The 24,758-nt window shown below is 42.6% G+C and overlaps 1 protein-coding gene across 1 annotated transcript in view; it reads left to right on the forward strand.

Moving 5' to 3' along the window:
• Window positions 1-24,758, forward strand: part of LOC311239458 (uncharacterized protein) — a gene marked incomplete at its 3' end in the record, with an annotated part of 106,847 nt that overhangs the window by 37,518 nt on the left and 44,571 nt on the right. The window contains exons 2-4 of the mRNA XM_084327766.1: window positions 7,675-7,705; window positions 19,425-19,581; window positions 24,369-24,515. Coding sequence (XP_084183892.1) covers window positions 7,675-7,705; window positions 19,425-19,581; window positions 24,369-24,515 — 335 coding nt within the window. The remainder of the gene's footprint in view (window positions 1-7,674; window positions 7,706-19,424; window positions 19,582-24,368; window positions 24,516-24,758) is intronic.

The following is a 24,758-nucleotide window of genomic DNA, read 5'->3' on the forward strand; positions in this document are numbered from 1 at the left end:
TATCGTACATAGCGTGATCAATATAACTCGCTATTGATTGTTTGTATGAGTAACGTTAATGCTAGTAGAATAGACACAACGTGAGGTAATCACCATCCATTTTAAACCGGTTATTACCTAATGCTAACGTTAGCAAATAGACGCGACTGGTAACGTTACAGCTTGTTAGCCTAATGCTCGTTAACGTTAGCATAGACAGCCTAGCTAACGTTAACGCTTGTAGAATAGACACAATGAGAGGTAACGTTAGCGTTAGCAGAATAGACACAACGAGGGTCTCGTTAATGTTGTTGTTGATTGATTGATTGAAAACTGTGTTTACTCTGTTTGTATGAGTAACGTTAATGCTAGTAGAATAGACACAATGTGCTGTGCTCTGTAGTAAAGCCAGCGGCCCGCCTCCCAACACGGACAGTGACTGACAAGGGGCACTGGGTCCGCCTCATTAAAACAAACGCGCAAATAGCAATTAATCGCGCCCGTCAAAATCATTGCATTCATTTTAATTATCGCGGCAATTAATCGATTTATTGCTTATCGCGGCAGGCCTAACTCTAACCCATACTATGGAAAGGTGCTACTTAGGCCCTTAACCACGGAGGACTTTAACCACGGAACTTTAACCCGGGGACTCTAACCCCTCTTTTAGGACTTTAACCTCTGGTGGGACTTTAACCCGGGGACTCTAACCCTATTTGGGACTTTAACCTCGTTTAGCAGACTCGATAAAAAAAAAAAAAAACTGCACGAAATCCTATGTACAGTGTGTGGCCACAGATCTCGCAGACGCAGGCATATTTCATTCAAATGACAAACCTATTCTAAATTTGGAATTTTCAATTGCAGAAACTTGGTATTCTGCTCACCTTTCGTCATTGATGAAACAGCCCCGGGTCCGTCATCCGATCTGCCGCACACAGCCATTCAACTCGTCAGTCCGTCCCAGGACGAAATGCACGAAACGGACAAGAAGACAAACAAAAAAATAAAAAATACAGATTATGATCTACTCATCCTGTGCCAACTCTGCAGATAATCTACTCGGCCTCTGCTCACCTCTTTCCGATCACCAATCCCGGACGAGCCCCCATTTGAAAGGAAATACTGTCACTGGCCTCCTCAATAATGTAACCTAAGTTCTTTTATTGAATGAAGCGGTGAGACACAAGTTGAGTCTGGAGTCCGATGCCTGCAAGGTTTTTATCTCAAAGTACACAGAGAACACAGGAAGGATAGCTCTCAATCCGGACCACCTGCTTGAGTACAACCACAGAATGGTCCTTGACAACAGACAGCCACACACTTTTATACAGTAATCCATAGACCAACCTCTTTTCTGACTTGGATGATTGATTAGTGTCGCGTCATACCTTGAGGACAAAGGATTTTAGGCGGGACGCAGAGTAGAAGGAGGGGCTGTTTTCAATATTCCTCCGCTCTCCTTATCAGAATGGCCCTCAACGGCATATAATTTGTGTGTGTGCATGTGTGTTGGTGTGTGTGTGTGAGTGTGTGTGTGTCGGTGTGTGTGTGTGCTAGAGTGAGGGACATGAGTTTGCATCTACAACTGACACTCTTGAAAAAGGGGGGGGGTGTGTGTATGTCTTTCTGTGTGTATGTATAGATGTCTGTGTGGTGTGTGCTTGTGTGTGTGTGTGCGTGTGTGCGCTGGTGTGTGTGTGGGATTTTGCATGTTCTTGATACATGATCTTGCACCTGTGTCCAGTGCTGTCCACGGGGCCCGTGTCCACATAGAGACAGAGACCATAGTGTACAGCCTGAAGATATATAAGATATTGACATCAGATCAATGAATTAAAACTATCACGCGCGGCGCCAGTCTAGAGAGACAGAGAGAGGAAGAGAGAGAGAGAGGCAGAGAGAGAGAGAGAGAGAGAGAGAGAGAGACCTTTCCTTCCTGCGTAAGCTGTCAACTACTAGATAGCTGCATAGAAGCAGCTCGAGATGCGTTGTTGTTACAGAGCTGGTCCATGCTGCTATTATGAAATTACCCAAAAAGTATGTAAGCTTTTTTTTTCTTTATCTGAGAGAATGTCCGCGAATGTCCTCCTCACGCAGGAGAAAGTTGGGGGGTGCGCGCGGCGCGAGTCTATAGAGAGAGAGGGGAAGAGAGACTGCGTCTAGAGAGGAGAGAGAGAGAGAGAGGGAGGAAGAGAGAGACTGTCCGCGTGCGGCGCCAGTCTAGAGAGGAGTAGGCTACTTTGCTTCCTGGATTAGGTACTATAGTTCGATTGAAACGAACCGAGTCCCAACTTTTCAAGAGGACCATGGTTCGGTTGTTTGGTCCTCATTATAGTTCGGTTTGCGTTCACACCTGTACAAACCAAACGGACTATCGATCTAAAGGGACCATGGTCCACTTAAAGGGACCATGGTCCACTTAAAGTGGACCAAACAGAGTAGGTGTGAACGCGCCCTTAAAATACCAGTTCATATCATTCTCATGACATCATGCCATTGCCTACCAATATAGCTCAATTGTACAACTCATTGGCCATTAATGATAATCCCATGTTATTGTTTGTCATGTCTGTGATTTTTAGTTGGACATGAACTCAATTCGTGAGTGGTGGTGTACTACTAGGAGCGCTTCCAAACTGAGGGGTACGTTACAGTATCTTGGAGTATAATTAGTCAACATGTGTTGAAGCAATAATAACTTAATTGTTTTTCATAATTTGAAAGGCACGGCAAGAGGTTTGCCCACAGGACCAGGGAGTCGAGGTGTCTGCTCAGGGAACAAAATAAGTACCAGCCAACCGCCAATGGCTGGTAAAAAATCTGCCTGGCTGGTAGTTTTTAAAATCTACCATCCTTATGTACAAATGGGGACGAGGGGACATTTATGCACATGTACTGGGACTGCCCACCAGTTAAGATATTCTGGAAAGAAGTGACCCAGCAATTATCAAATCTCTTAACTCTGAATATACCTGTACACCCCTCTGTATTACTGCTGAATGATGTTTTTGAGTGTGCAGTACCTATACAGCTAAAGAGATTGGTTTTGTCTGGTATCACAGCGGCTAAAAAGCTGATAGCATCACGATGGTTTCAACCGGAAAAAATTTGCCGGAAGGTCTGGATTCTTACATATCTCGAAGTGATTTATCTAGAAATATCTACAGCAAGAATTTTGGGTCTCAATGAATCCAAAATGATAATGTGGTTAGAAGTGGTGGAGAGAATAAAAGCTAGCATATAATGGTAGTGCCTGGTTAGGAGCGAACGATAATGGATGGATTATCCAATGGGGGGTCCGGGGGGGGGGTGGGAGCCAGCGAGAGCATATGTGTGTAGGGTATTAGATAGCAGGTATTAGGGGTATATCTTGTATAAGACATTTATCTAAATGGTGATTTCATTGGATGTGCACTGTTAATTAATGCTTGTATATCTAATTTTATGTTGTCATGTTTGTTTGTGTTTGTTTAAAAAATTATAAAAAAATAAAATACAAAGAAAAGAATTCTTAACGATTCCTTTGGAATCGAAACTTTGGAAACGGTTCCAATTTGGAACCGATTTTCGATGCCCAACCCTAATTGGCGTTATAGATATCCCAGGATATCAATCGCTACTCCCGTACACACATGACTTCATGCAGGAAACGTTCCTGAAGATTATGAGGATAAGGGCCGTGGTCACACTGATATTTGGCCACGCCAAGTTTCCTTGCATGCCTGTACGAAAGTGGGCTGCACTGGAGATGATGCTACTTGGTATTCAACCAATCACACTCACTCACTACTCATCAGCCCAGATCCTCTCAGCTGCTCCCACACTGGTTTAGCAGTAGGGGTGAAGTCACAGTTCAGTACGTACCTTGGTTTTGAAATGTTTCGGTACGTACCTCTGTTTTGAAGTCACGGTTCGGTACGTACCTCTGTTTTGAAGTCACGGTTCAGTACGCTTTTGGTACAGCGGGAAAACAAATGCACAAACTGCTTATTGTAATTAGTAGGAGAGGCTGCTAAAACGCCACTGCGAGTTGGGTTTGCACTGCACTCTTTCCTTGTACCACTGATATTCACATCTGTAGGGCCCTATGGAGTTTTATTTCTTCCCAAATTCTGTTATTTCTTTAAATTTGTATTCATTCAATCTATTCAATCTCGAAAGTGATTTTTATGTAGGCTAGTTTTACTTATTCTATCTAGAGCAGTGGTTCTCAAACTGTGTTACGCGTACCACTAGTGGTACTTGGTGGTACTGCTGGTGGTACTTGAAAACATTTACAAAAAAGCACTTTTTTTTTTTTTTTTTTTTTTTTACTATTTTTAATTTTTTATAATTTTTTAAACATAACATCAAATTAGACACACAGGTATTAACAGTAAACATCCAGTACATTTTTTTTTGCAGTCAGGCCACTGAACTTAGAAGCAGGCCAGGCCAGTGTTTCTGGTTGTGGTGGCGCGATAGTTAGATAACCTAAGTGGGGAACAACCAGGAGATCACTGTGACAGAGAGTAATGCAGTCTAAACAGTCATAAATCTTTAATTCAACTTCAGCCCTGATCATAACCATTTATTTTTAGATTTTTTGTAATGTCAGATAAAAAATCTGACATTACAAAAAATCCATCAAAATCTGTGTTGCTGCTAATCATTGACACATGCCTAGCCTGTAATAATCCCCCCCAGAAAAATGTACTTTGCGTTTGATATATTGAAAATATTTTACTTTTTGTGTTTTTTAACAATAATTTGTGATGCCATCACACAAACTGGCATTTAAAGGGTAAACATTAAAAAATGTATTGAATATGTGTTTTCTTTTCTTTTTTTACAATAATTTGTGATGCCCATCACAAACACTGGCATTTAAAGGGTAAAAATTCAAAAATTCCTGCACCAGAATGCAGGAAATTAAGTTTTTGTAACAAAATAAGTGTGTGTGTGTGTGTGTGTGTGTGTGTGTGTGTGTGTGTGTGTGTGTGTGTGTGTGTGTGTGTGTGTGTGTGTGTGTGTGTGTGTGTGTGTGTGTGTGTGTGTGTGTGTGTGTGTGTGTGTGTGTGTGTGTGTGTGTGTGTGTGTGTGTGTGTGTGTGTGTGTGTGTGTGTGTGTGTGTGTGTGTGTGTGTGTGTGTGTGTGTGTGTGTGTGTGTGTGTGTGTGTGTGTGTGTGCACGTTATACGTTGCGCATGCTAGGGATGCACGATATTGATTTTTTGACACCGATACCGATACCTTTATGCTCCTCAAGCCGATAACCGATATCGATAACCGATATTTATTGTATTATAATTTTTTTTTAAATGTGTATATATATATATAATTTTTTTAATCAATTTTTTTTTTTTTTTTTTTGTATTTATAAGCTCCGACGTCATCGGTACTGCTATCGGTACTCGAGAAATTATGGAGTTTTTTTTTTGAGGAATTTAAACGTCGCAAACTAATCTTGTTGGCCGTTTTCTATCTCCTCCCTGGGTCTCTCTCTGCCTACGCGAGCCAGCCGGCTGTGCTCTTACACACACTCACTCACTCACACACACACACAGCTCTGCTCTCGACAGCACCCGTGTGTGTGTGTGTATGTGTGTGTGTGTGTGTGAGTGTGTGTAAGAGCACGGCTCGCGCAGGCAGAGAGAGACCCAGGGAGGAGAGATAGAAAACGACCAACAAGATTAGTTTGCGACGTTTAAATTCCTCAAAAAAAGTCTGGGTCTATTTTTACTAAAGTCGATGCTGACAATGCTCGTTGCCACAAGTGCAACAAGACATTTGCCAGTAATGTATAAGCGCTGGTACTTGTCAATGTGGCTGGCGGGGAGCAGCTAACGTTATAGCTCCGAGTAGAATAATGGCCGACAATCCGGAGGTAAATAAACGAACGAGAGCTTCTGATTGGTGGTAAGAAGAAGAGGTGGGTGCAAGCGGAGGGACGTAATTGGCAGATCGACTGTCTGTCTCCGAATGTAACGTGACTACGTCACAGCCAAGAAGGGGAGCGCTGGATTTGTGAAAAACTCCCTGTTCCTAAACCACACGCTATCAGTTTTACCACAGTACTGGCAAAACGGGAGGAGGCTATAATAAAAACAAGCGCCCTTCATCCAAATCCACCCACACCGGATTTCTTTTAACCAAAAAATTTATTATGTTATCGGAGCTATCAATAACGTTATCGAGTTTATCGGGATGACGTCATAATTGCTGATATCAGCCCGATAATTATCGTGCATCCCTAGCGCATGCTACCAGTATGTCTGTAGCCGCGTTTTGATTACATCATCACAACAACACTTTAGGTTACGAACGTTACGTAACCCTGTTCTTTGACATTCTGTGATATATTTTCGGTGCTAAAACCCTTTCTGCCGAAAGTGCATTTTTAACCATTTTCGGCCCATCTTCGGTGGCCAAATATTCGGTGCATCCCGAACCAAGTTCCAATATATATCAGTAGGAAGTAGGAGGAACCAGGTCTAAGAGGGAGTGGCCCTTCTGTGTTTCACATTCTACTGTAGTTTCTGTTTATAAAACCCAGACACTGGACATGCTGCTCATGGATATTTAGGCCATGGTCGTCCTTCTTGACTCTCACAGAATGTCTGACTTTTCCTATAATAACTCAAATTGTGATTATAGTTTGGCTGGCAGCCATCCATGGTGCTCAGCCTAGTGTGACTGTGTGCGACTCCAGACTCTGCTTTGCCGACTTGTCCTCGACAAAGAGATCTACTGAGTCTGGATGTAGCCCTACTGAGTCTGGACCAGGAAGACCAAATTATTTCAAACCTAATGTTTGCGACCATCATTTATACATCATAAAGTTTACCAACAACACATCCTGTGGGAGAGGCACAAATGCAGTAGAAGGTTAACTTATGAAACATTGGTATTTCCACTGGCCCTATTTAGAACATATTGGATTATTCTCTCTATTTAGCTGTCTGAGGCTCACCTTCCTGTTGAACATAAATTACCTACGAGGATGATGTTCTCCCCATCTACCTGCTGCAGGGGAACCCTAGTTCTGTGGTCTGATGGGGTTCTAGCTAGGCTTAACACAGATAAATACCACACAGTGGAACCCTAGTTATATGGTCTAATGGGGGTTCTAGCTAGGCTTAACACCGATAAATACCACACAGAGGGGACATTTCATTCACAACACACCAGAATGGCGAACAGAACGATCTACTATGCACTGTCCCACGATTCTGTATGCGTGTGTGTGTGTGTGTAAGATAAGCCAGGAATGATGATGTCACCAGCTGAACGAGGCCAAGGATGATGAGGTCATGCTGTCTGGGTTTTCCCCCACAATTACTTTCAGTGGTGTAACAATGTTTGTGGAGGGGAGGGTGTCATGATCAGTTGAATATATTTCATCATCATACATATATACATACAGACTGCAGTTCCAGCCGCATTCAATTTCTTACCTCACTCATTCCCAACACAAAGTTATTAAAATCAAATGACTAAATGAAAACTACCCCAATCTGCTAAAGTGCCTGATATACTGGAGGCTGACCAATACATGGATTATGATGATTCTCCTTGTGTGTTTACATTGACTGTTGATTTATGCCAAATTAATTGTGTGTCTTTGTTTAGTGTTGTCCTTGCTGTATCTAGAATGACAATCATATTTTAGTGTGTATTGAATTCCCTGTCCTTCTTCTTTTTTCCTCCACAGAGGAAATCAAAGCAGAGACAGAGAAATTAAGGTGAGTGTGTTGGATTGAGTGTGTCAGTCATTTGTCAGTGTTGATTCTCTTAATTAATTCAGGAGTGGAGGCCCCCCACTGCTGTGAAATATGAAACTAATACAAATGCATCATCTGGTCTTATTGGCTCTTAACTCATTCAGCGCCATCGCTTAATGAGCCAGGGGGCGCTAGAATGCCATTGCTTTAATCAATGGGGAGACTGCGACATTTGCGAGTGCTTAAAATATATCTTATATTATAGCTATGGGTCTAATACACCCGTCGATTGTCAGTGAGTTGCTTCCAGTCAACATGCACGAAACAGATAGTTTTTTCATCCGTACATTTCCGTTTTATACCGTTTTGAATATGAATATAGTTTGGGTGCTTCTGAGTAATTCCAGGAAAAGACGCGCTAATAGCGTTTTTAGCGGAATACACTTAACACTTTGAGTGCCAGCGACGTGTTATGCCGTCTTTTCATGCCCTCCGTTGAGTGCCGACGACGCGAATTGTCGCTTGATTTTTTTATTAGCGATCTGAATTCATATTTCATCAACCAAGTCTCCCGTTGGTACAGCAGCCCCTCTAGGAGCTCAGATGGGAAAATACCGCCCCCTATCGTCTATCCTTGTGTAACTGCAGGCCATTCGATTATACTGGTGGATCTGTGGAGGGGGAGCCAACTGGCTCCATTATGCTGGCGAGGGATCTGATGGGGAAGTGATCGCGAGACGGAAAGCAGCCTGGAATATATATTTACAGAAGCCAATAATCAATAAACGTGATCGATATTTGGAATGGCGATCAGGAATTGGAATAATCTTTTTGGAGAACATCTGATCTAAGGTAAGGAGTCTATGTTACCAGTTTTAGGATAATCAGAGCTGTCTTCACTGAGATAACAGCGTGTCCCGTATGTGTGTGTGTGTGTGTGATGTTGAGGAAATGAGAGAATTGATTTCTCAGCTTGCTTCTATAGCGTGCATAAGTACACATATACTATCGATAATCTAGCGTTTATTTGAAAACGATTCATAAATAATAATAATAATGGCTTGGATTTATATAGCGCTCTTCAGTGTAATACACTGTCTAGTGTATTCGAGAATATTCCAATAAATGCCGTTTATGAGGGAATCTTTCTATTTTCCGGAATTTTTTGAGAAAACTATAGTTTTTCGAAATGCTATAAAAAGGATATGAACCGGTTAAAAAACAATCCGTTTCGACAATGTTGACTGCAAACAAGTCATTGATAAGCGACGGGCAGATTAGACACATAGCCATAATTTAAAACATAGATTATGCGTTTTTAATGCTATCATTGAAGTGGATGATGGCACTCAAGGACATTAATCAACGTTATGGCTGGCACTGAAAGTGTTAACACGTTGACATTTTTTGCCTGATTAGCGAATCTTCCTGAAATCAACGCTACTGTAGATTATCATTATTATCCTTCCTCGTGCATACATGAAATGGCCCTCGTAGTGGGGCGCTCGCCCCTACCCCCACCGCAGCCAACCGTAAAAAACACATACACACAGGCGGCTTCGATCGGGGTAGAAAGAAATATCAGATCAACGCAAGATTGGATATATAGAGTCCTTACCTGGTCTCTGATATAATGCAAAAGAAATAATCCAATTATCTGATCGCCATTCCAAATACTGCTTGTGGAGCTCCGTCCCACATTGTCCGGCATTGCATATGAAGGGGGGGGGGCGGGGGGGGGCAGCATCGCAGATGTAGCGTTGTAAACGCTAGTCCTGCCGGAGTATTTAAACCCCGCCCGCACGGCTCAGATCGTCCCAGAAAAGAAACGACACCATTTCTAATGGAGTGCAATACCGGCTGGAAGGCGTAGGCGGCGGTATTTGCCCTTTTGCAAGCTCAGACCCATTCCCAATGATAACATCAGGCTGGATGGATGAAAAATTTATGGATATAGCTAATAAAAGAAATAACGATTAAAACCCGACTTTTCTCGTGACTGGCGCTGAATGAGTTAAAGGACCATATATACCGTGAATTGATCTCCTGATCACGCTTACAAGAATGTTGCCTCTTGTCAAAGAAGTCTATGACCAGAAAAGCAGTAGGGAAATAATTTGTTAAATGGACCAAAGTGCATACGCAGAGAGAAAGAGAGAGGGAGCGAGTTGGAAAAAGCAGGTTTTCTAAGGACCGATGTCTTTTTTAGCGTGACCAAGAGATTTTCTGTAGGTTTCTTCTAGGGGTGGGACGGTTCACAAAATGGACTGTTCGGTTCGTATCACGGTTTTGGGGTCACGGTTTTCGGTTCGGTTCGATATACGTACATTTTTATTAAAAAAAATTGAACACTCAAATCTAAACATGCTTCTCATTTATTAAAAAAAATTTAAAAAAGGTTTACAGTGTTTACAGCCTTAAATAATGTTTGGCACACAAAGACCGAACTGACTGAAAAATATAGGCTACATTTGTCAAAGTATTAACTTAGTGCAAACAAACAATATCCTCAGCCAGCACTAGACTTTCCTTTCTTTAATATAAACACAAAAAACAATGTCAACCATGTTTAAATTCCCTGATTGTCAGTTCTTAATGGAAAGATTAGTTTTCTGCTTGAAATTAAAGTGCAGTATTTGAAATACAATGGCAGCATACATCAAACTAACACACACTGTACTGTTTAAAAACAACACTGCTCTGTTCATTCTATTTTTAAAATGCGTACATTATCTGTCTACATTTATTTAGACTAACATTATTTAAATATTGAGTGCAACTGTGGTGGATTACGTAATTCGGTGAGTTGGAACTATCTATGGGTTGGCGCGGGTCCCCACGGACATTTTAGTGTCACGGACCTTCAGCTCAGGCAATGTTATCAGCTCCGGTAACATTAGGACGAGTTCATAACATCAACACGCAGTGGAAACGCGGCAATAGTCCCGGTTGGAGTTAGTAAAACACAGTTGTATGTTAGCCTTCTTGGATGTTGAATAAACGCCTATCATTGTCTTTAAACACCCCGCCTCTCAGACTCCCATTTCCTCCTCTGCTAGCTAGTAGCTACGGTAACATTTCATTGACTGCATTGTGTTGTACAAACTGCTAACGCTATGGCGAGATGTGTGTAGGCCTATGTAATGTTAATGGCTATGTTTTTAAAGTCGTAATGAAGATTGATTTATATTGTGCTTGCCATTTTTACACAAACTGACTAGCACCTGGCTGCAGTGCTGCTGCTGCTGCAGCCAGTGCTCACCTCTCCCGGCTCCGCCAAATAATTTTTTTTATTTGCGTGTCATCTGAACCGTACGATACACAGACGCCCCGAACCGTGGGGGTCGTACCGTACGGTACACGTTTGAATGCGTATTGCCCCACCCCTAGTTTCTTCATATTATGGTTTGAATAAAAAAACTTGAAAGTAAGAACAAAGTTAAAATGATAAAATCTAAGTATGCTATGCTCAGGAAAATATAAAATAATTGTGCTCATTAGTAAACGAGCTAAAACCCATATTTAGACAGGTGTCGGTGTGATCCTTTTAAAAAAAAAAACATTGAACCTTATTCCGTTGTTACGTCTGGCGTGACACATTCATGTCCGGGACCAAACGCTTCGCTTCAGACAGCGGGAGATACTAGGAGCACAGACCCCAGAACAGGTCGATGCGTCACGACAACAACCCAATATCAATGCTTCTGTAACTATGGTTTGGGTACCAAATGGGTTGCAAGCCTGTTTTTGAGTTCTTGCCTTAAAATTTGGAGAAATTAAACATCCTGCACGAGTGCCTGTCTGCCATCGAAAATTGGATGGGTAGCAATTTCCTTCAGCTAAACACGGCAAAAACAGAGGTACTGATTGTAGCGTCTGAAAGCATTGCATCAAGAGTAGCCTCGCACTCTTAACCTCTTACATTTTCTGAAAATCCGCCTAAAATACATACCTAATTAAATGGAATATTGCTCCACTTCTACAAGGTCCATTTGCATGTTCTCGGTATCTAGGGACATCTATGGACCTCAGTGAATGTATTCCCAGTGTCAGAAATATTGTGTCTATTACTAGGCTTGCTTAAATTGTGATGAAACAAAGGAGAATATGAATTATGATTTTTCTTTGCATCTTTGACAGTGAATAACACCATGCTAAAAATCACCAGACATGAAAAACTGCCACTGAGCTCGTTCAGTACCTTCTTGAGATCACGTGTACAAAGAATCTAAGGAAATTAATAAAGGGAAGATGATTAAACAAAAGGTTTTGTAGATACAGTACTGAATTCTCCCATCCGGACCAATGCAATTTGAAATATTATTATAGAATAGCAGGCCTATAAATGACTTTATTATAGCCAATTCGCACATTTATGGATTGGGCCAAATCTTATCTTTCAAATGGATTTAGTATCACCTGATGCATAAGAACAGATAATGAAATTACTGTATGTACAGTAGGTTTTTTATTCTTGCCAGAATAAAACGCCATTTTGAAACTGATTTAAAATCGGATGGTTGCTAAATGCTCAAAATAGGGGAGACAAACTAACTGCGCTCCAATATATGCCAATAACGTTCAGTTTTCTGGTATATAATCCTGAGTAATAAGATCAATAAAAAATAATAACCAGGAAGTCATTTGCTTGAAAAAAGGTAGAGGCCTTTGGGAAGTGTCGTTTGGAAAATTCCAACGCTCATTGAAAGCTCTGGATGTCCTCAAAATGACTACATTTTCCATCATTCAGCGCGGGCTGCTTATTCAAAATGGCGGATCTCCGCGACCACAACAAACTAATTTCAAAAACTAAAACCTCACTAATAACATTTTAACCTATTGGTAAACAAACGTATTGATGATGATATACATTATAACTGCTGTTGTGACATGGTTATGTTTATTCTTGAATACGTTTGGTGGAAAAAAAACAATAATTCTGTCAGACAGTCTGGAGAGCTTGATTTATGACGTGATGTCATTTTGGGACCGGTACCATCTCCGGTCCATCATATCTCGCAATGAACTAGAAATGGCTGTACACGCCTTTATTTCATCCAGACTTGATTACTGCAACTCACTCTTCATCTGTCTAAATAATAAATCCATGAATCAACTTCAGTTGGTCCAAAACGCTGCTGCCAGGCTACTCACTAGGTCCAAAACATCATGCCACATCACCCCCATCCTTGCTTCCCTGCACTGGGTCCCGGTAAACTCCAGGATAAATTTCAAGGTCCTGGTGTTCGCCTACAGAGCCCTCCATGGGCAAGCTCATCCATCCATTTTCCAACAGCCGGTCACTGCGGTCATCCCATCAGGAGCTCCTGGACCAGACAGGAGGCCCAGGACCAGACTCAAAACCAAAGGGGACCGAGCTTTTGCAGTGACTGCCCCAAGGCTCTGGAACGCCCTCCCCTTAACTTAACACTTAACACATGTGGGCCCTCTTGAGGAGGATTTACCCACCGGCTCTTTGGCGACCTCGGGTGTGCATATTTCTTAATACAATATATATATCGAATTAAAGCCCTATTTGTTGCCTGTCAATATCCAGGCGACAATATCTGCTCAGCGGTTCTCGAGGTACATGCCGATATGTGAAGCGTGCGCCGAAGTAGACCGCAGACTTTTTTTTTTTTTTCTTTTTTTTTTTAGTCTCTACCTCCGTCAATCATTTGGCGATCTCGAAAATTATTGGACAGGGTTTTAACCAATGAGGGCTTTCCAATGGTACCTTACGTGGGAATGAGCGAATCGGGGATCTAGGTGAAAAGTCACGAGCCAAAACAGGAAGACAATTATCCGTTGAATGCATTGAAGTCTATGAGAAAATCGTTTTTTGAGCTCTCACTTCTAACAGCTTCTAATTACTCATTTCTGAACGGATTTGTATGAACATGACATGTAGTACACAAGACTTCAGGCTATGGACCCAGGGTGTTTTTTCAGCCATACCAATACTACCAGAAATACTACTTTTGGACTACTAACTACTACAGACGGGGAGGACGTGACCCTCTTTGCGCCGCCCCTGTGCCTCAAATAGATCCGCTATCAGCTCTATCTTTAATCTTTCAAAATGTTCAGTTGCTATTGCATGCACTCATTTGTGTTTCACTACACACATGAGTGCATGCTTACCAACTGTCCGTCTGCAACACTACTATCACCAACATCTAAGAAGGGAGATCCCCCCTTGAATGGCCCTTCTAAGGTTTCTCTCCTCCACACTGCCTGTGGAGCTTTTTTCTCTATTGTTAGGTTTTAGTGAGTTTTTCCTTACCTTCGCGTGGGGTATGTCTGGGAGTGCTTGCATTCTTTCATTTATTTGCATTCATCTAAAAAATGTTGGAACTTATGGTGTTCTTGTTCTGTTCTTGACTTATTGTTATGTTTTCTTCTTGACTTGTTTAAAGAAGACCTGTACGGCCCATGGGGACATTAACGTGTGTTGTCGGGCCTTATAAATAAATTTGATTTGATTTGATTACAGAAAAACGTGAGTAACAAGTTTTTCTACAACTCAAGTTCAACTCATGTTACACTATTTCATTAGCACTAAAAGTGAATTTATTTTATTTGATCAGAAACGTCAGAATGTCATCTTTCAAAAGAGACTTATAAGGGCTACTATAAGTATAAAGTATAGTATTTTGGTTTGCAAAAAAAGTATGCAGTCCTCAAAAACGAAAACTAAAATAGCCACTTTTCTGCCCGCTGAAAACCGCTCCCTCAGAGCACATTTTTAAAAGGCAGCTAAAAACTTAGTTCTACATGCAGGCTTTTTAAACACAGATAGCTGTTTCCGTCTTTTTTGTTTTTTTGTTGTCTATTCTGTTGTTTTAGCTAATTTGAATGTTTTTTCTTCTCTTCACATGTTTTATTTCTTGTATTTAAATTTTTTACTGATGTTTTAAAATGCTGTGAAGCACTCTGTGCACTCGTGCTGAGAAGGGCGCTATAAAAAGAAAGTTGTACTTACTTACTTATGCCATTAGTTAATAAAACTAAATATAATACTAAATAAAATGCTAAATATAATAATATTAAATAGCGCTGCACCCTCTGAGTGAATTAGTCAATTCCTGTTTTAGCCAATCAAGGCTTTCTTAGTTTGATTAGTAGATTTTTGTTCCCATGCTGAACAAGTTATTTCATAAAAAATAATAAATACATCTCTGGTCTTTTTATTAACTTTTTTTTATTTTTATTTTTTTTATTTTTTTTGCATGATTAAATCAACTAATCGATTAGTTGACCAAATCCATGGCTATTATTGACTACAGATTTCTTATGACGGCCCTAATATTATCAGCTTTCAAATAGGACAGGTCTTAGACCAGACCAAGAACCAAACTTCTTCAATCTTCTGCTACAAAAAAAGACCAGTCAGCCAGTCGGCTCAGTGCTGCCCAATGACCCATCTCCCCATCTAAACAAACAAGACATATCCACCTTCACACCTCAGTGCCATTCACACCTCCTATCACACGTGCACGCACGCGCACACACACACACACCACACACACACACCACACACACACGCACGCACGCACGCACACACACACACACACACACACACACACACACACACACACACACGCACACGCACACGCACACGCACACACACACACACACACACACAGAGGGGGGGGGGGGGGAGAATACAATTTTTTTTAAAGTAAGTTAAATCATTTTGTCCAGTTTATTTCCTAATGCATAGAACCAATGTTGAGAAGAAAGTAACACTTAGTTCCATTGAGTATCTAAAGAACAGAAGTTCTAGCACTACAATCTGCATTAGGACCAAAACTCCAAGCAAAACAGGTTGAATTTGGACTCAAAACCAAAGCTATCTGATCCCCAACCATCTCTGCTACAAGGCAGACATCTGACACACTAAAATTATATTGTGCTTAAATTAAACCTTGCAGGATATTTTCCGACTTCTCGTTCCCATAGGGACTTGTACATCTTAACTCACTCACGGCCAGCCGTTTTATCCATCCTTGTACTCAATGGGCCACGCTTTAAAAGATAGGGATTTTCACTGTGCATCGCAGTGTTTGCAGGGCTATATCTATATTCTATATTATAGCTATGGAGACAATACTATGGTTCATTTGACAGTAACTATCCCTCGTCCAACATGTAAAAATAATAAATGTTTTCATGTATACGTTTGCGTGTTATACCGTGGTGAATATTGTATACAGGCATTAAAGCGTTCCGTATTGAGACGGATTTCCGTCTATTTGATTATATTTATATAATATTTTAATTTATATTAATTTTTTATTTATTTTTTAAAATCCTGTGGGAAACACTGAGGATTCAAAAATGTTTACGGCTGTGGGTATGGCGTTCCACATTGTTGTGGCATAATTGCGAAACGTGTTTAGTCCCTTGTTTGTATGATAACAAGCCTTTTAGTTCATGGTTCAAAGTAATGGGAAAAGGGTGCTAGCTCGCCATCAATCAGAAGCTAGCCACAAGACTTGCATTCACGCTCTCCAGCACACAGCCTCCCTGCCTGGCACAACAACCACAACAGTAGGGTCTATAGTCACAGTCAGGACAGTAGGCTCCAGAAGTAGGCTCCCTTAAAACGCTAACGCTATTAAAAAAAAATACAGTGGAGGTTAAAATAAGAATAGACTTGGCCTGAAAAAAAGTTCAGTCAGGAGATTTTTTTTGCTTTAATCCCTGTGTATAGTTTCAGAGTGATCCTGGCTAATTCCTGGAAACTGCTTTATGGAGAGATATGTGAATTTAGCTAAAGGCGTTCGCATTGCCCGCCTGGACACGTTGCTACACGTTTTTTGATGCTCTGATCGCCAGCAACGGCATTCGTTTTGAATACTCAAGTCAAGTCAAGTCAAGAGTTTTAATTGTCACGGCATACAGGTATACAATGAAATGCGGCTGGTCTTGCCCGCGACGATGTGCAATACAGTGGTACAACATATAATAGAATCCAATAAAAAACAACAGTGCAATAAACAGGTACATGGTGTGCCATCTCGGTATCTGTACATAGTATTTACAGAGCATATAGGACATGCTAGGTAGCTTTAGTAGTGCAATACACTGTTCCTGATGTTATACTAATTTAAGTGGCTTTTCCTCTGGCCATAAGTGTGCGTGTGTGCGGCATGAGTGTTAAAGTGGCTGCTAGTGTGTGAGCGTGCTCAGCGTGCGTGTCGTGTATGTGCTAGTGTGTGCTTGTGTGTGGATACTTCAGTTTCTGTGTCTCTCAATGTTCATTGACACGTTGATCGGCTGGATCGATATGAAATCATTGTAGGATCAAGGTGGAATTAACGTCAGATAGTCCTTACCTTTGATCGGGGTTATTCCAAAAAGAATATTCCAATTGTCTGATCAATTGATCGTCCCTGACATGAAGTGGCACAAGATATGCCTCAAGTGTGCTGAACGCGTTTCAAAGTGCTCGGATGAAGCGATTTACTTGGCTTGGTCTAAATTCTCTGCCCGGACGCGTGTACCGCTTCCGCAACGGATTCTATTTCCGGGGTTGCCCTGATTGGCCATGACGGCCACGTGACACGCCGCGGCCACGCCCCGCGGCAAAACGCAGAGGCTGCTGTGTTTCACTGCCGCTTCCCCACTTCAACGCCGCAGCAGCACATCGCGCCACGCTTAATCATTTATCATTTAACATTTGAAAGGCATAAACGTTTCTCCCGGTACATTCTGAAGAGCACACTGCTGTATGTTGGAGAACCAGCGGTCTTCCGCTCCTCCTCACTCGAGTGAGAGAGCAAAGCCGTGCGAGGGGGGCGGCACCTCGGCACAGCTCAGCCCTGTGTGATCGAGCAGGAAGGAGGAGATGGGAGTCCTTCCAATCGGAATATGTTGTTTCTTTACACATATGTTGGATTATGAATATGTCTTTATAGCTATGCTGCCAGGCTGGAATATGTTGTTTCTTTACACATATGTTGGATTATGATTTGAATATGTCTTTATAGCTATGCTGCCAGGCTGGTCCGCGACCCTCCGTGCTGCGATCACCAGCGGGGAGAATATGCTCACGCGAGCGGCATCGCTGAGCTCTGGTGACGGTCTTATTGGGGCTTATGCCGAGAAGCAGTAACACAACATTGCAACTGTTGTGTTACTGCTTTCTGACCGAATTAGTCATTCATTTGTAGCTATAAAGACATATTCATAATCCAACATATGTGTAAAGAAACAACATATTCCGATTGGAAGGACTCCCATCTCCTCCTTCCTGCTCGCGTCTCACACAGGGCTGAGCTGAGGAGGAGCGGAAGACCGCTGGTTCTCCAACATACAGCGGTGTGCTCTTCAGAATGTACCGGGAGAAACGTTTACTGTACCCCGCAGACATAATAAGCATATAAGCAGTGCTTACTAACGTTATTTCTGACCGAATTAGTCATTCATTTGTCTAGCACAGGCTCTAACAGTGTAACAGTAAGAAGCATTTTGGATAAAAGTATTCTGTACTTCTGTATGACAACAATGTATGCCTTTCAAATGATAAATGATTAAATGATACACAGCGAAATCTACGCTCTCTCATAAATGATTAAATGATACACAGCGAAATCTACGCTCTCTCATCCTGCTTTCGCCAACGGCAGCGCGCTTGCTGCCGCGGGGGGCGTGCCACGGCGTATAACGTGGCCGTCGCGGCCAATCAGGGCAACCCCGGAAATAGAATCCGTTGCGGAAGCGGTACACGCTGCCCGGACGACATTAGATGTGACACACAGTGTGATACTGCCACCTAGCAGGATTCGGCCGGTATTGCACTCTCGGGGTCTTAGAATGAGTAATAAAAGAGAAAATTATAAACTATACTAACCGACTATACTCTGGTTTTGGTGCTCAACCGCTGGCGAGATAACCCGACTATAGTCGTGGTTGGCCGTGAATGAGTCAAAGGCAGACGCCAAGGAAATTCTTAAAATAAAATAAAGTATTACAGCGAGTCCTAGCTGCTACATCATGTGTGAGAGAGTCACCACTCCTACTGTGAGCTGTCTGAGGATCGGTCTGGGGTCAGCGGACCCGCTGGCGGGTCCCAATAGTACTATTGCTACAGCTCAATGGTGTTGCATGCAAGCTATTCTGTATGTATCGTGAGGTCTCTGGCGATTCCCACCCCTAATATACATGTATATTCTTTCCATTCATCCGTCCATTTCTTTATTTATTTGTATCCTCTTTTTCTCCGCCTGATTTTCTATGCTTTTCCTCCCATCCCAATTTAGTCGTTATGCCAATTCCCCCCCTCCCCTACCTGGTCGTTGTGCGCATGTTCCCCCTACTGGTCGGTACAAGGGAACCCTGAAGTCTACCACATGCTTCCTCCGACACATGCAGAGACAGCCAGCGGCTCTCTTTTCACCTGGCAGCGAGGACTCTCATTGGTGAAGTGTAACGCATGGGAGGTCACGCTGCCTTCACCACTTCCTGCCTTTCGCTGAGCAGGCGCCCAGACCTGACCTGTAGGTGTCGCTGTCCACAACGCCAGATTACCACCCACGACTTCTCTCCCGCTAACTCAGCCAAACGAGTTAGTATGACGATCGGCCCAAGCCGCAGGCAATGCTGACTCCGGGAGTCGAGACCGCAGCCTCTTGCATTGGTGACGAGCGCTATCTCCGCTATGCCACCCGACCGCCTCAATCCGTCCATTTCTAACCAATTTTGACTTGTTACCCTTTATTTCCACCCGCAGTCCCCTGCCGGGAGCAAACCAAGGGGATTCCAGCGCCTTGCCGCCTGTCAAGTCCAAGGAGAATTTCATCGAAGCCGACAAGTACTTCCTTCCGTTCGAGCTTGCCTGCCAGTCCAAATGTCCCCGCATCGTCATCACATCTTTAGATTGTTTACAGGTCAGTGCCGCTCTGTGCAGGAAGGCGAAGGCTCAATGGGGTGTCTTAAAGGAACGCTCGATCAAGAACATATTAGAATAGTGAAAAATAATAATTACGCCCATAATCTTGCATATATCCAATTTTTATTCTATTTTAATCTTTACTTCCCCCACTGTACTATAATTCTATGACCTGTAACATGTCTTATACTACCTGTACCTCCCACCCCCCTCCCCCATGCTGCTCTGATGCCTGAATTTCCCCAAGGGGATCAATAAAGGAATATCGTATCTTATCTTAACTACAAGCTGTTGTGTACACATTTATTTCATTGGAGAGTTATTGAATTAGATAGTTGGAATGTGTGATGTCACATTCCGACTAATGGGATAGGATGTATTAAATAACAGCTCATTGGAATGATGAAAAACAATATCAAGACTGTATAACCCTACCTGCAAAGGCATAATTTATGGGCTTGATATTTTCTTAATTTTCATAATATCACAGAGCTGTATTTAATACCTCTGGAATATGTAACATCATAATGACATCACATGTACCAACCCTTTAAATCTATAATATGTATAACATCATAATGACATCACATGTACCAACTCTTTAACTCAATAACTCTCAAACCCTATGAATTTGTACAAAACAGTTTGTCATTTGGGGATATGTGTGAGATTATGAGCATAATAAATCTGCTTTATCTTTTTGGTGGAGTGACCCTTGTGAACTAAACAGACTCCTTTTCTTGAAAAGTTTCCCACTTTCCTCACTGAGAGGCCAGTAGGTCTTGTTTATCAGTGAATCCTCACTGAGAGGCCAGTAGGTCTGTTTATCTGAGAGGCCAGTAGGTCTATGTATCAGTGAATCCTCACTGAGAGGCCAGTAGGTCTCGTTTATCAAAGAATCCTCACTGAGAGGCCAGTAGGTCTGTTTATCTGAGAGGCCAGTAGGTCTTGTTTATCAGTGAATCCTCACTGAGAGGCCAGTAGGTCTGTTTTATCAGTGAATCCTCACTGAGAGGCCAGTAGGTCTTGTTTATCAGTGAATCCTCACTGAGAGGCCAGTAGGTCTGTTTATCAGTGAATCCTCACTGAGAGGCCAGTAGGTCTGTTTATCAGAGACCTTTCAAAGGGAGACTAACCAAATCCTTCTCATTTCCTCTAATAACAATAATAAGATGGGAACTATTGTATTTTCATCCCACTGGTGCAGCTTCTAACACATTATCTTATTTTATTAGAGTATCTTTGTGTTTTATGTGTCACAACAACAACAACCCCCCTTTCCATCACGATTTGTCCCAAAAACATGTCTGTTTTCAAATATCATGAAACGAAAACCCCACCTCCTCCATACCCCCCCCTCCTCAACCCCACCTCCTCCATACCCCACCTCCTCAACCCCACCTCCTCCATACCCCACCTCCTCCATACCCCACCTCCTCAACCCCACCTCCTCAACCCCACCTCCTCCATACCCCACCTCCTCAACTCCACCCCCTCCATACCCCACCTCCTCAACCCCACCTCCTCCATACCCACCTCCTCCATACCCCACCTCCATACCCCACCTCCTCCATACCCACCTCCTCCATACCCCACCTCCATACCCCACCTCCTCCATACCCCACCTCCATACCCCACCTCCTCCATACCCACCTCCTCCATACCCCCTCCTCTCCTCCATACCCCCCTACTCCATACCCCACCTCCTCCATACCCCCTCCTCCATACCCCATCTCCTCAACCCCACCTCCTCCATACCCCCCTTCTCCATACCCCACCTCCTCCACACCCACCTCCTCAACCCCACCTCCTCCATACCCCCTCCTCCATACCCCACCTCCATACCCCACCTCCTCCATACCACCCTCCTCCATACCCCACCTCCTCCATACCCCCCTCCTCCATACCCCACCTCCTCCATACCCACCTCCTCCATACCCACCTCCTCCATACCCCTCTCCTCCATACCCCACCTCCTCCATACCCACCTCCTCCATACCCCCCTCCTCCATACCCTACCTCCATACCCCACCTCCTCCATACCCCCCTCCTCCATACCCCCCTCCTCCATACCCCCTCTCCTCCATACCCCACCTCCTCCACACCCCACCTCATCCATACCCCACCTCCTCAACCCTACCATTAGACTCTTGTAGTTGATTCTAGAGGCAAAGCATCAGTCCACAGCAGTGTTGCTTCCTTTTATTTTATTTCCGTTATTTAAACGTTTTCCTTTTTATGATGCCTGTTGAAAGGATATTGTATTGTACGGCAAAGGGCTTCATTATCTCTTTCAATGGTGTGACTGTATGGAGCAGGGGCGCACCGTAGCCTGTCCTTCTCTGCTGCTACCAGAGAGCAAAACCTTTTAAGAATCACCTGATGAAGTGTTCTGATCCGTTACTTTTACAGGAAAATATAGATCACTTTGAGCCGTAGTATCGAGCAAATTAGAGATCATCCTTCAACCTTAACACTTTCAGTGCCCAGCAGGGGGCGCACATTTAGTGCTTGAATGCCCACCATCCACTTCAATGTTAGCATTAATATCGCCTAATCTATGTTTTAAATTATGGCTATGTGTCTAATCTGCCCGTCGCATATTAATGACTAATTTCCAGTCAACATTGTTTTCAAGAAAAAAAAAGATTCCATGATAATCGCCCTGTACTGTAATATTCTAGAACGTTGTCATTTTTCGGCCTATTTATGAATCGTTTTCAAATAAACGCTAGATTATCGATAGTATATGTGTATACGTGTGCACGCTGGTGCCGCAAGCTGAAAATCGATTATCTCAGTTCCTGATCGCTCTTACAGTCAAACAGCCATATCACATATAGGGGGAAAGCTTATATCTCTGTGAAAAAATGTCTGATTATCCTAAGACTGGTAAAATAGATTCCTTACCTGTGATCAGATGGTATTCAAATGGATTATTCCAAATTCCTGATCGCCATTCCAAAAATCGATCCTTTTATTGATCCAACGCGTATACTGTAAAACACATATTACACGCTGTGCTGAGGGTCCAGAATGAATCTGATCGGCTCCGGTTACATGCGTGAGAAGTAAAATGTGGATTCCGCAGTTTTTTTTTCTCATCCATTTTCATTGAGTCCAATCCAAAAGGGTGCATTACCATCTGGGAGACGATAGGGGGCGCTTTTTTCACATCGGAGCGCCTGGCGGGGCAGGTTTACCAATGGTAGACTCGTTGATGAAATATGAATTCAGATCGCTAATAAAAAAAATAAAACGAGAATTCTCGTGATGGGCATTCAGGGGGCGGGCTGATAACTCGAGATATCTCGTGATGGGCATTCAAAGTGTTAACCTCCTTCTGTGTGGGACAGAAGTCACTTTCCTTTGATATGTGTCTCTTTGTATCCGATTGCCAGAAACACACACGCATATATTTGAGCCTGGTATCTGCCTGATATCTGAAACCAGTATCAGTATTGATGCATCCATAGTATCAATTTAGTATGTATAGTATTTGCAAAGACATCCACTGGCTCCCGATTTAAGGAAGGTAGCTATAAACAAGCACTTATGGACACATATAAGATAGAGGAGCTTGAGCAGTAATGTGACTGCCTGTGTAGAGGCAGAAAGACTTGGTGGATTTATATATTATTATATTATTATTATTATATACCGTAATTCCTCTAATAGTAACCCCGGCTTGTATTTGTTTCAACTGTAGCGGATACCAGGCTTGTATTAGGAGGAGGCATGTATAAGAGAGAGGCCTATATTTATAATTTTCAAACAGATCATAATGAATAAATCAACATTTTGTGTCAGTTTGAACCCAGTAAAATGGACTGGGTTCATTTATTGAAACCAAGCAAGTACTGTATGAAATACGGTAGTAAACAGTGCAATTACAGGTGGTCAAAAAAAGTTAATTAAAGTAAAATAGTGCAATCACAATACTGGTATAATAATAATAATAATAATAATAACTTCGTTTTATACAATTCTGAGGTAGGCTTACTCTCTTGGTAAACATTAACTAAAGGAACACATTCACTTCAAATGACTACTTCTCACCGTCAAAGCCTGGCCCCCTCCTATCTGACTGACCTCCTTCTCCCCTACCACCCTACCCGATCCCTCCAGTCCTCTTCCACTGCTTCCCTCACCGTTCCGTCATCTAAATTAAAACGTTTTGGTGACCGAGCATTCTCACGAGCTGCACCCCGACTCTGGAACACCCTCCCTCAGACCATCAGAGACTCTCCCTCACTCTCTACCTTTAAATCCCGACTCAAAACCTACCTGTTCTCCCAAGCATACAACCTTCCCTATCCATAACCACCCTTCTCCAACCTACCACCTCCCTTTCCCCTTCTCTACTTTCTCTCCGTCTCCTGCCCCTCCCACACCTCCCCCTCCCTCCCCTCAGTTTCCTTACTTCCCTGATTGTTCCCCTACTGGCTTTTGTATTGGTTGCTTGTTACTCGTGGTTTTATGTCTTGTGTATTCATACTGTTGCTTGTTCCCTGTGGTTCTATGTTTCTCTGTTCTTTGTTTTGCTTATTGTCACCGTCTTTGGGTTCTTGAAAAGCGCTATATAAATAAAATTAATTATTATTATTATTAATGTTACAGGAGGTACACAATAGATGGGAGTTACAAACATCCATCAGGCTTTGCTTCCTGTCAGACTACATTGAGGGCTAAAAAACTCTTATAGTGTGTAAGAACAAATTTGTGTGCAAGAACATTTCATGGATGAGGCTCAATGTTTTCCACTCTGACTATGTTCTCCTTCAGAAACTGATAGCGTATGGCCACCTGACGGGAAACGCTCCAGACAGCACCACGCCAGGCAAGAGGCTGATCGACAGGATCATAGAGACGATATGTGGCTGCTTCCAAGGCCCCCAGACAGACGAAGGGGTCCAGCTGCAGATTATAAAGGTATGATACAATAACTTCATTAAACCCTGGCATTTATTGTTAAGAACTGCATGTACTAGTGTTGTCCTGGGATCTCTGTCTTCATATTCTCTCCGTAAAATAACTTCTCATCTAACGTCACAGTGCCCAAGTGCGTCCACCTTTTTATAGGATTCTATCACATTTGCATAACAATAGCGAATATTACGTACCTTGCGCCGTTTTCATTGGAGTTTTTTACAAAACAACGCTGTTTTATTTGTC

The sequence above is a fragment of the Notolepis coatsorum genome (assembly GCF_963971535.1).
Source record: "Notolepis coatsorum genome assembly, chromosome: 13".
In the NCBI taxonomy this organism is placed as follows: Eukaryota; Metazoa; Chordata; class Actinopteri; order Aulopiformes; family Paralepididae; genus Notolepis; species Notolepis coatsorum.